General features: G+C 36.4%; 1 protein-coding gene across 6 annotated transcripts in view; it reads left to right on the top strand.

Moving 5' to 3' along the window:
• The window catches only part of BIRC6 (baculoviral IAP repeat containing 6), a 171,377-nt gene that overhangs the window by 62,630 nt on the left and 91,264 nt on the right, over positions 1-17,483 (top strand). For 5 of the 6 annotated variants that reach the window (XM_051613084.1, XM_051613086.1, XM_051613085.1 and 2 more), the window contains exons 30-43: positions 785-1,004; positions 1,922-2,055; positions 4,596-4,733; positions 5,497-5,624; positions 6,223-6,354; positions 7,679-7,894; positions 8,789-8,972; positions 9,366-9,521; positions 9,867-10,000; positions 11,121-11,274; positions 12,016-12,132; positions 13,061-13,215; positions 14,439-14,565; positions 15,380-15,490. In XM_051613084.1, coding sequence (XP_051469044.1) covers positions 785-1,004; positions 1,922-2,055; positions 4,596-4,733; positions 5,497-5,624; positions 6,223-6,354; positions 7,679-7,894; positions 8,789-8,972; positions 9,366-9,521; positions 9,867-10,000; positions 11,121-11,274; positions 12,016-12,132; positions 13,061-13,215; positions 14,439-14,565; positions 15,380-15,490 — 2,106 coding nt within the window. The remainder of the gene's footprint in view (positions 1-784; positions 1,005-1,921; positions 2,056-4,595; positions 4,734-5,496; positions 5,625-6,222; positions 6,355-7,678; positions 7,895-8,788; positions 8,973-9,365; positions 9,522-9,866; positions 10,001-11,120; positions 11,275-12,015; positions 12,133-13,060; positions 13,216-14,438; positions 14,566-15,379; positions 15,491-17,483) is intronic. The other variant, XM_051613087.1, reaches the window with a different exon arrangement.

Here is a 17,483-nt window from a genome sequence, read left to right as displayed (position 1 = left end):
ACCACCTCCCAAAGAGGAGGAGGAAGAGGAGATGGAGGGCCATCTTCCTTTTCCCAAGTCATGCTTGTGTATTCCTTTGTTCAGATACTCATCTGATCTATCTATGGGCTGATTCAGTTTGCTGAAGGAACGAAAGCCTGCCCAGGCAGAATTAATCTTGTTTTTGTAGGTAGAATCAGCTTGTAGAAGTATCTGTGAGTACTGAAGTCTGTGCAGCACTGGGGATGGATTAGGCTGTTACAAGTGAGGAAAGGAAGCAGAAATGGCTTCTGGTGGGGAGAAAGAAGTCATAAAACAGTATCTCTACTCAGTTACTGTTTTTTAATATCCAGTAAGGATTTTTATTTCCTAAACTTGTCATTGAAAGAGTTCTTGAAGAATCAAAATTCAAGTGTGTGAGTAGGAGTGGTGTGTGTTTGTTCATTGTTTTTTGTTTTGTTTGTTTGATTTTTGTTTTTAAAAAAGCAGAAGGTTGCTCTGCGGACAGATAGGTGTGTATGTCTTGTAATTTTCTGTGCTATTTTGTTCTTAATCATAATGAGGGCTTGGGGTTTTTTTGTGTAGCCATGTGGGCATTTGCACTGACATGAAATTGAGGTAGTTTTCACCAAATGGTCTGATCTTTATGGTTTAACTGAAAATTACCATCTCTCCATTTGTTACTTCTCCCCTGTGTCAGTTAGTCTAATTATAATAATTTTTAAAACTTTCTGCAAAATTTTTCCTATGTTTTCAAGTCGTCTTTTTTTTTAAAACATAGTTCCTTGCTCTCTTTTCATAAAAGGGCACTCTGTTCCTGTGGTTCTGCAAAGTACTTTCCATGCTCAAGCTTGTGAAGAATTATTTAAACACCTATGTATCAGTGGGACCCCAAAGATACGATTGCATACTGGCCTTCTGCTTGTTCAGCTCTGTGGAGGAGAAAGATGGTGGGGTCAATTTCTCTCAAATGTACTGCAGGAATTATACAATTCAGAGCAGCTTCTTATATTTCCACAAGACAGGTAAGGTGTAAGTCTATGTTGATACATTACATATTGATCACTTAAATAATTCTGTTATTCATAATTTAACATTGGAATTAAAAAAATGTGACTGAAGGCTACTTCTATGCTATTGATTTAAGAAATAGTTCCAAAAAAGCACTGCAAATGCTAAGTGTCTCTACAGTTTTTTATTGCATCTATTTTGTGTTTGCACCACAATAAGTTGCTAGTTTTCCTTACTTGGAGATCTTCACATACCCAGCAGGATTGCTCTGCAGTGTCAAAAGTAGCCGCCTCCTTTATCAGGCTTAATTGCACCCTCATCATAAAGCTGCTCTTCTAGTGCATTTGGAGGAAGAGCACACTATTAGCATTTAACACAAAAGTTTTCTCTGAGATAAGAATAAACAAGCATTGAGTTGAGCACTGAGTGTTAGATGTGTTGATTGTTTCAGGTTATTGATTGAGTTGTTTGATGTTCTAAGCGTTAAGATTTTATTTTAAAGAAAAATATTTGCTGTTCTGTGGCTTTCTGCCTTCTTTGGACAGCAGCATTTATGTTTTAATTATTTAAAAAAAGAATAATTAATGCAGGGATAAAATAATATATGGATTTAATTCTCTATCCTTGCTACTCAGTGTATCAGGTGTAACAGGAAATAAAACAGATGAGATCTTATTTTCAGATGTACAAAGTGGAATGCTCTGCTGACCTCTTGAGGGTGAAAGAAAATGTTCACCCTAAAATACTGCTTTATGCTTACGACAGAACATGAAATCCAGTTCACATGCTGGGCCACAGTACTGCTTGCTCTACCAATCTGCCCATGTCTCAGATGAAAGCCTAGGGGAATACTGTTCTGTAAGGGGTGTGTGAGAATGTTATTGTATCTCAAAAGGAAATAAAATCTTAAATATGTAAATTTTATTTTTAGGGTCTTCATGTTGCTTTCCTGCATTGGCCAAAGATCACTTAGCAACAGTGGTGTTTTAGAAAGCTTACTTAATCTCCTGGATAACCTGCTGTCACCACTGCAACCTCATTTACCTGTGCACAGAAGAACTGAAGGTAGCCCTCTAATTTGGAAACTATATTTTCATATTCCTCATAAGCTAAAAAACTGGGAGACTAGCTCACAATCTTTGGTGTATTAAAAGAAGAAAATGCTTGTTTAGTATATTTCCAAAACATGGTTGTCTTCTAAAATGTGCTGAAACTTCTTGTAGGTTGTAAAAGGGATTCCTTCCTCCCTGCCTTTGTTTAGATCTTAGCAAAATGTTTGGTTGCTTTTAATTCATCTAGGGACCTTTAAAGTTTTAACAAAGTGGGGGAAATATCTCATGTGTACAACTCTAGTGGCTCCAGTGAATGACTTTGTAATTTAGCATTTTTCAAAAGATATGCCCCTTTTTGCTTTTTAGATCCATTCTTCGTTTTAAGCTTTTGAGGAGAAACACAGTTAGAAGATAGGTTTCTTAGGTGTATCTGCTTAGTTTCTGCAAACTACATGAGGGTTTTTGTAATCGCAGGGAATTTACATTCTTTGACCCTGAAAAAAGATGCTGAAATTATGTTCTCAAAGCTTGATTTTTTTTTTTTAAGTGTTTTATTAACTACCCTAAGGTCAAAGAAAATGCTTGCTTTTGAAAACATCAAACTCAAGGCTACTTCACTTGTTACATGCGTGTAGCAGAGCATTGTAGAAGATAAGGTGTTTAAAATTCTTGTCTTTTGAAGTTGGTAAATCCCAGCTGACATGCTGTCCTCACTTTTTTCCTTGTCTCTTGATGTAAGCAAGCCTACAGCTGATGTCAGAAGCTTTCCTATTACTTCCCATTGGTCTACCCTGTACTTTCTCTATCTTGGCCATATCCTGCTGTAGTCTCTAACTAGTTTGAGGCAAACCCAAGCTTACGTCTCCTCTACCTCTGTTTGCACTCTCCCCACAGCTGCCAATTCCTTTCATAGCTCTTGCCTTACTAGTTGTCCTCACGGAGGACTTTAGGAAGCAGAAGTAACTGATACTTCAGAGCTTTATTTGCTGGTCTTCCAGCTTCCTTCCTCCTGGACAGTACAGGTGAGTACTAGGGCATTATTATGTGTGGTGGAAGCATCAGGTAGGGCAGAAGAAATTCCTATTTGAGAACTATCATGCGTAACTAAGGGTCAAAGGGATAAAAACTTACTGGGGAAAAAGTCAGGAAACAAAGGACACTCAGAGCAAGAGGTGAGTGTTGTGGATAGAGAGAGGTCGTAAACTTGGAGGCAAAAGGGGGGAAAAAAAGGATTAAAAAACACTTAAAGGGAGGAAGCTGAAAATTTAAATTTTAAAGAGGAAAAAAAGGAAAAGAAATGGACTTGTTTAAACAGAAGTGTGAAAAGGTATGTACTTCACCCTGCAGCAGACTCCCTTTTTATTCTACCAACCAAAAAGGTGTGTAGTGATCACAAGTGCTGCTAATTTCTGTTCTTCATATTTAGTCTGCAGTTTTTGTTTGAGCCCTGTTATGGGAGGGGCCTCCTGTTCTTTTGCTTGCTTGGGGTGGGCTGCCTTCTGCCAATGTGGACAGGAAACTGGAGTTAACAGTCAGAGCCTGCATTCCATCGCTTGGGCTGCCAGCAAATAAATATGATTATGGACAAGTCATTTCTGTGCCTTAGTTTTCTTCTTTGACCTGGAATTACTAATAGTTTAAGTTAATTAAAGTTTTTTGAGGTCACTACAGGGAAAGCATAGGGTAGTTAAATGTGGCTCAGCACAGTGCACAGATAGGAAAATATACATGTTACCTCTAGAACTGATGACTGCTGTATTGATGTAATGTAAAAGTATGCCATTTGACTAATGACTGTGATCAAGTGGTCATTAATTGTATGTTTCTGGTCTTTATTGAACACTCCTGAGTTCATTTTAGAGCTGTTCATCTAGATTTGCTCATGTACACAAAGATTTTTCTTGCATAATGTGTAAAATACGTTGGGTTTTTTTCCCTTCTGCCTGTACAAAAATACTGCATTTAATGTGTGAGACTGAAACAGGCAATAGCCAGTCAGTCATTAGTGCCACCAACATGGCTCATCTACTCTGAACTCAGTCTTGGCTTTTCTGCATCTTATTCAAATGGCTACATGAAAATACACTAACAGAGGAGCAAAAATGATAGTATTTGGGTGTACCATTAGAACTGTCTTGTTGGAGCCCTGGTTGATGAAGGAATTGCACACTATGGAATTTGATACATCTCATTTATGTGTTTTAATGCAAGCAACTGTCATTCTGCATTTAGTATTTAGGAAGTTTAGAGAGATTTTTAGACTTTTTTTTTTTTAAGCTACTTAAAGGAGAGTTGAAGCTTTTGACTTTTGACTTCATCAAACTCAGAGAACTGTGACATTTTCTCTTACACTTGAGTTCTGAACTGAATGTTTGATTTCTTCCCTCATTTATGAGTGCTCAGACTCTGATCCTCTTTTTAAAAAAAAAAAAAAAAGAATGGAATCTTTGTGGCCTAGTGAAATGTGTGCCGTTCAAAGCTTTTTACAATTTCTTTAAAACTGGTTTGCTATGGCTTCAAAACTTAAAGCACTCAAATCTATTTCTTTTTAAGGAGTTTTAGACATTCCTATGATCAGCTGGGTTGTAATGCTGGTGTCCAGACTACTAGATTATGTAGCTACTGTTGAAGATGAAGCAGCCACAGCCAAGAAACCTCTGAATGGAAAAGAGAGGGAACGATTTTTGACAGGTCTGTAACACTTATTTATCAAACTTTGCTTCTGTGGGTATTGGCTTGGGAGCTGTTTGAATACTAAAAGTGTATTTTAAATTCAATTGAAAACTGAGATTTTAAAACAGATGTTGTGATCATTTTCTTTGCACTGTTGTCTGCTTCTTCATGTCCCCTTTTCCTTAGAAGTGTCACAGAATCACAGAATTATCCTCGTTGGAAAAGACCTCTAAAATATTACCTCTTTTGTTTGTTTTTTTTTTCTAAGTAAAAAATACAGGATTGGTTTTAGTTTGTAAAATGTGTGACGCCAGGACATGGCAATTGAGAGTACACCATGTTGAGACAGTTGAGATGGGGCAACATTATGACTCATATTTGCCATAGCATTTGTATCCAGTATTTCTAAACACATTTTTTGACTGTTTATTAATATTTAGGTGGATTAGCTTTGGTTTTCTTTGAACATCTTTTCTGAACTTTAAAACTGTAAAGCTTTTGTGTTATGGAAGCTATTCAAATATTTTTATTTTAGGACAGTCTTGCTTAGTTCCATATATGTTTTTAAAATAATGACAAGGCAGTACCACTGCGTTTTCAAATTACAAGAAAATATAATGATCAGTGGTGATAGCTGCTTAATACTTAGAGTTAGATTTTGCTTGTTCCTGTAGTATTTGGTGTATGGAGTTGCTAACCACTGCTGCGATGTAAATGCTCTTCTCTGAAATTGAAGTTTGATAAGATGGATTAATATCCCCTTTTTTCCTATTTCCTTTAGGAAACCAGTGGAGTTTTATAAACAATAGCCTTCACACCCAGAGTCTGAGCAGATCTACCAAAGGCAACAGTAGCCTAGATAGACTGTATTCCAGAAAGATCAGAAAACAGCTTGTGCATCATAAACAGGTGACTTCCAGCATGGTAGTGACTATTTTATCAGACGTATATCTCATTTATACAGTATGTCAACTCTTGAAAGAACAGCTTTGGCCTTGGGACTCATGCAGCCTCGCTTTTGCGTAGGTCTGGTTCTGTAGCTGGAGGCTGCCTAGCTTGTTTGACATTCATCTCAAACTATGGGGCATGGGATCTGCTGGAAGAGCAGATGTGGAGTGTGCAGTTGCACTCTGTGGCCCATATTGCAGAATAAATACAATTTGCTTTCTACATAAATCTGGGTACACCTGAGTGCAAGCACCTAAACTGTGATATAGAGGTTGGTAATTTCTGAAAGACAAAATTTTCATTTCTAAATGCAACCATGTTGGTTTTATGACCCTGGGCATGTATGTCTTGAGCTCCTTTAAAAATACTGTTCTTTAACTTTATCTCTTCTGGGTCTGCTAGTGTCTTACAGTGTCTTAGTTAAAATTATATACAAACTGTATTTTAAAAGCTCAAGTTACAATTTGAACTGAAGAATACTATCACATGAACATACTGATCCTTTTTAACATCTTATTGCTTAAATTTTCATTTTTCCCTATTAACATTTTCTTTTTAGCAACTTAACTTATTAAAAGCAAAACAGAAGGCTTTGGTGGAACAGATGGAAAAAGAGAAAATACAGAGCAACAAAGGATCATCATACAAACTTTTAGTAGAGCAGGCAAAACTAAAGCAGGCTACTTCAAAGGTATGATGCTCTGAAACTGTAACTGACTTCTTGTCCTTTTTGTGAAAAGACCTGTTCCTGCAAAGTCATTTTTGTCCTATGTTGACCTTTTTAAAAAGTTGTTGCATCATGGCTGCTATCAAGTATGTTCTGATGCTGAAAAAAGCAGCCATCTGGAAATTTTGTGTAATTATGAAAAAAAAACAAAACACAACCAAAATTTAAACACCAACATAAAAAGTAAACCCGTAAGTTTTCACTAACTCTGCTTGTCATGAGCTGTTCTTTCTTGCACTATTTTCTGCCTTATTCCAGCAGGTTATACCAGAGGGCTGCTCCACTGGTGCCCCTGGTAGAGATACCTTTAAATAAGCTGCTGACTGAAAAATGCTGTCTAGCTATTGTTTGTTTCACTTTATAGCAGCCATGTTGCATCAAAAAAGCATGTTGAACTAAAGAGTTTTCCCCTTGCAGTCTCTTAACATCTAGTAACAGTATCATTGTACACTTGATAGTTGCATTTCATGCAGCTTTTACTACTTGCCTGCTAATTACTTTCAGTTCTGACAAGCTGTAATTTAAGACATTTATTGCATTTAGGAGAAAGCTGTAAACTTTGTGTTAGTAAATATTTTTTTCTATGGTGTACTTCAGTAGCTACTGCTTGAGTGAGGTTGCAAGAGGCATTTGCATTATCTAATTTTAGACTGCTTGAGTAGCCAATGCTATTAATTGAGCTGCTGAATGTGTGTCCCTTTGGTGGATGGAAAGATTAATAAAAGCACCTTTTTTCCTCCGTTGAATTTGTAGGCCCTCTGTCAAAATGGTTGTAATTTAGAGCTCTGATCAAGTATCAGAGTAGTTCAGTTTATGGTGGCTAACGGACACTTTGTACCCTGGAAGTATTAAGAAAGTTAAAAATTACTGATGCTTTCTAATATGAAGAACTGAGAAGTTAGCATTCCTGTAGGGGTAAATTTCTATATTAGCTATTTTTATATGCGATTTGCTACATGCTAACTGTAGCTTTATATGCAGATGTGAAAATATGAAAAGAACTTCCAAAATGTGTATTCTCAATATGTTTTATGGCAAATGTAAAGACTTAATTGGCACTTGTTTGGAATGGGATAATTTGGTTATGAGTCTGTCACCTGAGATAACATGCCGCCAAAACAAACTTGTGACAAAAAAGCCTTAGTTCCATTCCAGAATCTCATATATTCTTAGACTTTTTTTTTTTAAGTTTTACAATTACTGTTGTATCTGCCTCAGATTTTTACTGGGAAAAGACTTGGAGTTTAGTTTTTAAATGTAACTATTGATTCAAATTTAATTTCTGTAGCACTTCAAGGACTTAATACGCTTACGTCGGACTGCAGAATGGCCTCGTTCTACTTTAGATACAGAAGTATCAACAACAAAGGAAACTCCAGAAATTGAACCACTTCCATTTACGCTGGCACATGAACGTTGTATTTCGGTAGTGCAGAAGCTGGCACTCTTTCTCTTGTCCATGGACTTTACTTGCCATGCAGATTTACTTCTATTTGTTTGTAAGGTAAAGAGAACATGGATCATCACTGTGTACTTGCAATGGAGACTATGTTAAACTAGCTTTCCATTACTGCGTTTTTGCTCGCTTGATAGTCACTAGGGAGAAGAGGCCAACATCTGCTTCACTGCAACCTCCTTTCAGGTAGTTGTAGAGAGCAATGAGGTCTTCCCTCAGCCTCCTCTTCTCCAAGCTGAACAGCCCCAGCTCCCTCAGCCTCTCCTTGTAAGACCTGTTCTCCAGACCCCTAAGCAGCCTTGTTGCCCTTCTCTGCACCCTCTCCAGCACCTCGATGTCCTTCCTACACAGTGGTGCTCAAAGCTGCACACAGTGCTCGAGGTGCAGCCTCACCAAGGCTGAGTATAGGGGTAAGATCACCTTCCTGGTTCTGCTGGTCACACTGTTCTTGATGCAGGCCAGGATGCTGTTGGCCTTCTTGGCCACCCAGGCACCCTGCTGGCTCATGTTCAGTTGGATGTCAATCAACACCGCCAGGTCCCTCTCAGCTGGGCAGCTCTCCAGCCACTCCTCCCCAAGCCTGTAGTGCTGCTGGGGGTTGTTGTGGCTCAAGTGCAGGACCTGACGTCTGACCTTATTGAAACTTATGACGTTGGCCTTGGCCCATGGATCAAGCCTGTGTAGATCCCTTTGCAGAGCCTCCCTGCCCTCAAGCAGATCGACGCTCCCACCCAACTTAGTAATGTAGGGTATCATGGCTTCAGAATTACATAGAAAAGTAATTTAAAAAAAAAATATTTTCATATAATTACGCTTGTAAAATTCTAAAATTTAAGCTAGTAAAAATACCTGATTTACTTGTAAGAAAAATCTAATACCATAGAAATTAAAGCTATTGCATACTATCATATTGATAGATACGGATTTATTTTTTTAATATAGGTTCTTGCTAGAATTGCAAATGCTACAAGACCAACAATTCATTTATGTGAGATTGTAAATGAGACTCAGTTGGAAAGATTATTGCTGCTTCTTGTTGGAACTGACTTTAACAGAGGAGACATCTCCTGGGGAGGAGCATGGGCTCAGTATTCTCTGACTTGTATGCTGCAGGATATTCTAGCAGGTTTGTTTTCAGGTTGTTAATTTTTTCAGAATGTATGTTACACTTGAAACTTTCTTCTCTTAATGTTTTAGGATTTTGTTATTCTTTTTTTAGAATCTGCTGACACTGTTGAGATAGTAAAAAAAAAAAAAAAAATCGTAACATTGATATTAGTGCGTAAAAAATGCAGTTTAAAGTTGTGATTACAGACAACCTTGAATTAGTGATTTGTGCACTGAAAACTTTATATTTTCATCTAATATTTATAATTTGAAAATTATTCAGAACTCCTTCACTTGAAGAAGTAGCCCTTAGAGAATTGGGAGTTAGAAGAAAAACAGTTACTCTAGGCACTGGGCTGTTAATTTGTAACTGGAATAAAGCTTGAAATGCAGTGTTCTGTTCAAAATGTAGGAGAGTTGTTGGCACCTATAGCAGCTGAAGCTATGGAAGAAAGTGTTTTGGGAGAAGATGCTGGAGCTTCGGCTGTAGATTCAGATGACTCTCTCCAGCAGTCCACAGTTCAGTTGGTGGAAACAATAGATGAGCCTTTGACACATGACATCACAGGTAAAATATTCCATAATTCTGACGTTTATATGTGTACTGAAAAAAAGTAAAAAAACTTTGGCATTTACTCATCTATCAAAATATCAGTAAAGGATTTTTGGTGATAGAATAATTTCTGAAAATATAGGCAGAGAATCAGTAATCCTTCAACTCAGTTTTACATCTGATCAGTAAAAATTGTTATTTTCCCAGTAATGTTAAAAAGACAACTTGATTGCATTAATTAACTTGTTCCACTGAGCGTTGTAATATTAAAAGCCTTAAAATTATCCATTAAGTGTATGATATATTCATGTTTTATAATTTTCACTTTGTAATTATTAATAATCTTTTAATCATTCAAAGGTGCTCCACCTCTGTCATCTTTGGAAAAGGATAAGGACATTGACCTTGAATTACTGCAAGATCTGATGGAAGTTGATATTGATCCTTTGGATATTGATTTGGAAAAAGATCCCCTTGCAGCCAAAGTCTTCAAGGTACGACACACCTGATTTTTCAGGATAACCTTTACATGTGAAACAGTAAAATCCTTTCTCTCTCACACTTTCATTAGTGGTATTTATTGTCATGAACCTGCTTTTAGCTATTTATAAAGGTTTAATGTAGAATGACAATAAAGAAGGTAAGTATTGTTTTCACATCTCACATGTATTCATATCTTAGTTGACCACAGAATGTTCTGCTTTTGAAGATATCTGTATAAACTACAAGTTCTGAGTCTACTTGTACTTCAGCACATTTCAAAGACAACAAAAACATAATGTTAAAGAAAAATAAGTCTAGTCATGTCTTTTTTTATTAAGAGTAGAGTGCCATTTATTTTCCTCGCCACTTCCTCGGACAACACTAAATTTTTCTCTTCTTCTATTTCGTATGTTCTTTCACTGATTATCTGTCATGATACAATTTTTTCTTGAGATGTCACCCTACCCAAAAAATCCACACCGCTTAATTTTTGTGTTGCATATCTTGCCCTCTTTCTTTACTGCCACATGAAATGATAGCAGAATATTCTTTAGTGCGCTTACTCCACAGGTATCTTCATGGTTTTATTACCTGATTGGAATGTCCTGTAAAAAACAACCAGAAAAACATTTCTTCATTATTAATCCTTCTTATAAATTAGATTATGATGCTTGGGTAGAGATTATTCAATTCTTTCTTTTGCAAAAGCCCAGTACAAACAATCCCTAAGACTCACTGAGGCTTCAAGATACTGTAGTAGTACAGTTAATGATACAGTACTCTGTCTTGACAAATAGCTTCTCAAAATACCTGCATGATACACCACTTTCAAATCTCCAATGTAATACAAACGTGAGAATAAAAACCGATGACAACATTTTCAAATTGCTTTCTTGAATCTTTGAGACAGCTAACAACATTGCTGGATTTTGGCAGTCACTAAGGTTTCAGTAGCTTATACTGCAATAAAAATTGAAATAAAATTTTCTAAAGCTGTTGGATTGAATCTTCTGGTTTTAATTTTTTGTAACTTCAGTGTCTTTGCTAGTCATAGCAAATTTTATTTTTGTGCTTGGACGGTATGAAGAGTTGCTGTTAATTTTTGCTTGTTGTTTTGATTTATTTTTTAAGCCTATAAGCAGTACATGGTATGATTACTGGGGTGCTGATTATGGCACCTACAATTACAATCCTTACATTGGAGGTGTGGGAATTCCAGTTGCAAAACCACCAGTGACTACAGAGAAGAACGGATCACAAACTGTGAGCGTATCAGTGTCTCAAGGTAAGCAATGAACTGAAGTTCTGTTCAGGATCTCTTTTGTGTGATACTGTACTTGACACTCTTGCATATTGAATTATATTAGCAATCTCTACATGCATTAAGTGGAAAGAATGAAATTTTCTGTTTGCCACAGTGTTTTCTGTGGTAACTGAGAGAATTATCGTGTGGTGTTGGTATTAAAGCAGAGTAACGTAGCAAAAAAATCTTGAAAAAATACACACACTTTAAATCATTCCTGTTTTCTCAGGAACTTTTGGAAGCTGTTTTCTAATTAGCTGATATTTTGGGTAGTTGGCTGTAACCTAAGGAATGAGGTGGCACACTGGTTTGGAGGATTTTTAATGAACTGGAGTGATCCTTCCCCTGCCACACTGGGGAAAACCAGATTTTTGGTTCTTGTTTGAGAGCTTTTACATTAGTAAAAACAGGCTTAAACATATGTATACTTAGTCATGTGTAATACTGAAGTGACCATAAAAAGAAATGTGTGTTTTTCATGGAAATTTAGCATTAATTTTATATTTCATTTCTTTAAGAATCTTCAGTTCAAAGGGTAAGTTTCTATAAGACAGAAGCAGAATGTATAGAAGTGAGTCTTCATGTTTTTGATACTGAGGGTTTTCTGTCAGTTTAATGTGTATAATGTGTATAGGTATATATTGCTAGCACAGGAAGTTAGAGTAACTAGTTATGTATGTCTTTGACTTAATTCAGTTTTACCCTGTTTGTTACCTTGTGTAGCTTTAGATGCACGTCTGGAAGTTGGACTTGAACAGCAGGCTGAGCTCATGCTGAAAATGATGTCCACTCTGGAGGCTGATTCCATTCTACAAGCATTAACAAACACATCTCCTACATGTAAGTATATCCTGTCAAATAATTTTCTTCCCATAATGACCATGATGCTTTGAAATTTATACTAATTTTTTCTGCAGTCACTTAGTAGCTTAGAAGAAGTTACATTTTGTTTGAATTTTCTTGCTTGACCGAGCTGTAGAGATACTGAATTATGGGTTTGCACATATTTAAGACCTTCTGAGAGACATTATACTACAATAGAGGAGTGCTTTCGTTATCCTGTCTAGGTGCAAGTGAATGTTAAGTTTCCTGTTTTTATGAAGCCTCATTCTTGCATTCATTGTGAAATTTCAGCTGTTTGAAAGCTGCCTTGCATTTGACAGGTTCACCTATTCAGTGTTGAAAATGAAAATATTTTAATACAGTTTTGAACTCAGCTGTTCAGTAAGCTTTATTTTAAAGAAACACGCATGATGTCGGGTAACTTTTGAACATATTTTCAGTGAGTTGCATCTTGTTAAGATGTGCTTCTTTGTAGCTTTCTGGGCACCTTAATATGCATGCAGTCACCAATTGAATATCTAATGATGGAGTAGGTTGAGTGACAACCTCAGCCTTCATTCTCTGAAAGTTTGTTGTTGACTGCAATAGTTGTACCATAATTCACAGAAGAGATGTACCAATATTTTACCATTGTGTTATCGTGGCTTTCCTATAATGTGTTTAGCAAGGACAGTGAAATTTGGGTGGGCTCGCTTTCCATACACTTTTTTGTGAAGATGGAGATGTCTGATATTCAAGTAGGCCTTTCACAGTATGGTAGTCAGTAGTCCAGCACAGCTGAACAGTACAATGAAAATGTTCTTCAAAATTATAAAATAAGTATCTTTCCCTAAAGTATAAAATGCAAGGAAATAAATGACATTACTTTTTAGCAATTTCTACAAATAACTCGGGTGGGGGTGGTACTTTTTGTCTTGTTTTTTAGTAAGCCAGTCTCCTAGTGGAACAGATGATTCATTGCTAAGAGGATTACATGCTGCTAACCAAAATGCCCAGTTGATTGTACAGTTGTCATCTATACCTATGCTGAGTGCATGCTTCAACAAACTCTTTTCCATGCTACAAGTCCACCATGTTCAGGTATAGAATTATGAACTTTTAAAAGTTTTTTTTAATCATATTTCTCTCTAAATTAGAAAGTTGTTTTCCTATATATTTTACTACTTAAGATGCAAGTAACTTGTTAGGTGCTTTATTGTTTATGAGGCCATCATGGACAAAAGTAACAATAGTGTAATAGACCAACTGCTAAAAGCTTTTATCACGTAGGACATTTCTTGTTACAGTGAAAAAGTGGATATATGTTTTCCAATTAAAAACAAGTTCATAGCTTCACTAAAAGGTAATTATTAGCTTATTAGCAAAGAGTGTCACTAAGTGTGCTGTCTCCATCTGTGGAGGTTTCCAAAATCCAGCTGGATAAATGCCCAAGCAGCCTAGTCTGGCTATCTTCTTCGCCCCTTCTTTGAGCAGAAGATTGGATGGGATAACCTCCAGAGGTCCCTTTCAACCTGAATTATCAAATGATTCTGAATGTTTAAAGTGTGCTTTTTGAGAAGTAATAGGTTTAGCAGTCCTTTTCTTGAAATTTACAAAGGAATGCCATTCGTGCTAGATATGAGTGATTAGGTACCTGCCAGCCTGTTTATATTTTAGTTGGTTGGCTGACTTCATGTTCAGTTGCTCTTTAAATATCCCATTCAAAATCTTGTTTGTGGTGTCACGTACCTTGATGCTTCCCCAGAATATCTGAATAGTTATTTCCCTCAAGTGAGTTTATCAGAGTGAGCATCAGTGTCTCTCTGATACTGAGGGAGGTTTCCCAGTAATTAATTAAACTGGCCTTTTGAATAATTGTGGTTGACTGGTAAACATAATTTGACTATTCTAAGACATATCAAAGTTTTATTTGAGGCAAAACTGAAACATTGCTTACATACAAACCAGTGTTATAGGAGTAAGGTTATGAGACAAACATTTCTAAGAAGTGTGCAAGATTTTGTTTTTTAACATAAATTTGAAGAAACTTCTCTTAAGAGAACTTTACTGTATTTAGAAGAAATAAATGACAAAAATATAGTGGAAGTGTTTGCTAGTTATGCTGAATTGGCCTTGCTTATTATGTTTATTGGAACCTTTAAATCCAGGAAAGAAGAGATTGTGTGTGTGTATTATCAGTGAAATAGTTGCAGCTGAGAATGTAAACAATGCTTTTAGTATCAGAACAGATAACCTTTAATGCTGTGGAGTTCTGGAAAAACACTTGAATATGTTCTGATAGTGGTTTTTTTCCCTTTTTTCAGCTTGAATCCCTTTTACAGTTATGGCTCACATTAAGCCTGAATTCCAGCTCTTCTGGAAGTAAAGATAGTGGCGCTGATATTTTCCTCTATAACGCTAACCGAATACCTGTCATTTCCTTGAACCAAGGTAAAATACTTTAAATATAGGAAATTAATTTTTAGGAAGTGTTAAATAAGACTTATATTTTTAACTCAATTTTTGCTAATAAGGAAAATTTATTGCAGTAAGTATTCTTGATAAGATCAGTGTTGGGATAGTTTTCTGTGTTGTTATTATTAAAGAGCTCTAGGGCTCATTTTCTTTTCAACGTGAAAACTGTGTAGCTAGTATGTAACTGAGAGGTTACTGAATTTGCAGAATCTCCTCACGATTTAAATTGCAACCCTTGTGGTTTTTCACTCATCACTACTCCCAAGAGGACTTTTTAAAATACACCTCATAGTCTAAGATGAACTTGTATGCACTTCTGACAAATTTCTTCTCCTTGTATACTGCCCTACTGTCAAAGGGGTTGGTGGTGGGGGAAAGCCCAGTTACTTTTTGACAGCAGAGTACTAACCTAATACAAAGATATGTGTTGGTTTTTTTTTTCCTATAATACGTTATACTGTATAATTTAGAAAATCTGATGTATCTTGTGATGATAGTCCAAAACATTAATACCTGCTATAATTAACTTTCTATGAGAGTATTTTGAAACCAGTTTCTTTGTATTGTTTTCTCTGAAATGTCAGAGTAAAAGTTCTGTGGGCCAGTTCCTGTGAAATGTTGGTGAGGCTGCTTTTCCTAATTCCCTGGAACAGTAGCTTTCAAAACAAAGTAACTACAACAAACAATAATATTAATAACTATAGCACCTTAGAGTAAAAATACAAAACAAAACACAAATTTGTAGTAATGCTCTGAAGATTAAAGCTTGCAAACATGTTTTTCTTGACAGTTTCAGTAACTAGCTTCCTGTCAGTTCTGGCATGGTATCCTAATACCTTACTCCGGACATGGTGCCTTGTGCTTCATAGCCTAACTCTCATGACAAATATGCAGCTTAATGGTAAGTTTTTTGGGTGTTTTCTTTTTTGTTTGATAGGGGGCTTGGGGGGGTGGTGGTGGTGTTGTTGTTGTTTGTTGTGTTTGGTTTTTTTATGTTGCTTGTTTTAGTGATGTACAAATGAGTGAGTGACATCTGAAAAAACTACCACAACTTTCCCTTTCTCAAGAGTGGATTCCTTGAATTGCTTGTACCATGGGACACTGAAACCCAAGTAGTAAAATTAAAATGTCATAAGTAGATTGACAATGTCTTCTAAAAATTGATTTTCAGACTAGGTAATGATCCTCTGGAATTAGATTTGTACTATGAGAAAATTAGCAGAGGAATAATTAAGGTGCTATGAAAGAGGTTTATGCTTTTCTGATGCAGTAGGAATATTTTTGTAAATATGCAGGCACTAGTCATTGCTTATGTTAAGCTATCTGAGAATAAGCCCCCAGAAGCTGAATCTTTAGGGAAAAAAACCACAACAAAACACATAAAACAAAACAAAACAACCAAAACCAAACAACCCTTTAATTTAACTTTATTTCCCTATGCACACCACATTCTCTTACATTCTGTGTATTGCTTTGTAACACACTAGAAATAATCTCACTTTGTGAATGAGATTTTGCCACAAGGTAGAAGTTAAAGGATGTCATTTTCAAATGAAGAAATTGAGCTTCTAAATGACTCACTATCACAGGGCAGTTGTCATAAGGAATGCTTTGATGGCCTTGTCCTCAAGGCTGAAGATAGGAAATATTAAGAACCAGGAGACTGGAATCTTTTAAATCCTACATGTTAGACCAAGTCAGAGCTCTCTTAAATTCTGCTTTCACTCCAAGTGTATGCCTAAAGATGGTAATTATAGAAGAAGGAAGCCCAGAGCCACCTGCTGTGAAGCAATTTTGTGATCTTGTGATGACAAAGCTTATCTCCACAGTTTTCCTCCCAAGACGCTTATGAATCTTTATTTTCATATATGCCATTTCAAATAATTGCCTTTGGGATGCATTTTTTTCATGTTTTCACTTTCTGTCTCTTTCCTGTGATGTTATTTAGATATCATTCTCACAGAAATCTGCTGGAATTTTTGCTCTTTGTTGATGCAGTATTACTGTGAATAAACTAATGGAAGAGACTTATTGATGTTCACAAACAGAGACCTCCATCTTATTTGTGATATTTGAGAATAGAATGTGGCCTGATTTGTAGGATGATAGTGCTTGCAGTTAACACCCATGCATATTCTCAACACTCAAATTTGTAACTGTAGACTAGCAATTTCCAAAAATGGTGCTGTGTGTACCACAGAAAACATATGTGAATCTCTTCCGACTGTTAGGAGGCTCAGTATTGTTCTCTGACACAGCCAGCCAACCAACTTCATGTTTGTTGGAGTTGCTTAGGCAATTGCTTGAGGTCAGTAAGTGATTATGTGAATTAAAAGCTGCTCAGAAGGAACCACTGTAATTCCTTGCAGGTGCACTTCAGCTTACAAATATGGTTGTGGATTTTTGTGTATATAGGATTGTGAGCCCAAGGTTGCAGTTGAATTGGAAAGGTTTAGAGATGCAAGCTTGCTGGAGTGTAAAGAAAAAGGTTGAAGCTGTGTCTCTTTTTACACACGTGTGGATCCATTTAATGCCAGGAAGGTGGGTAGAAGCAAATCTACAAAGATAACCTGGCTAAGAAAAATTTTTTAGAGCTACAGTTGCTCTAAAGTAAACAGCTGTTATCTGTCAAATTATTCTCATAGTGTATTTACTTGTCTGTTCCTTCAGCAAGAGCTGTTGGTGCTCTCTCCACATGCTCTTTTGGTTACTTGTTATTGTCACCAGAGACAACATTACAGAGCATTTTGAGCATAAACACTAACTGACACAGCAGGTGATGTAGACACAACCTAAAATCTGAGTTAGAATGCCAAACAAAACGTCAGACTATAAGTATAATATTAAAAAATGTGGATTTTTATATTGTAGTGGTATCTTCAGCTGTTAAATAG

Source organism: Apus apus, chromosome 3, assembly GCF_020740795.1.
Source record: "Apus apus isolate bApuApu2 chromosome 3, bApuApu2.pri.cur, whole genome shotgun sequence".
Taxonomy (NCBI): domain Eukaryota; kingdom Metazoa; phylum Chordata; class Aves; order Apodiformes; family Apodidae; genus Apus; species Apus apus.
The sequence above is the reverse complement of the archived record's forward strand: the minus strand, read 5'-3'. Positions and strand labels throughout refer to the sequence as shown.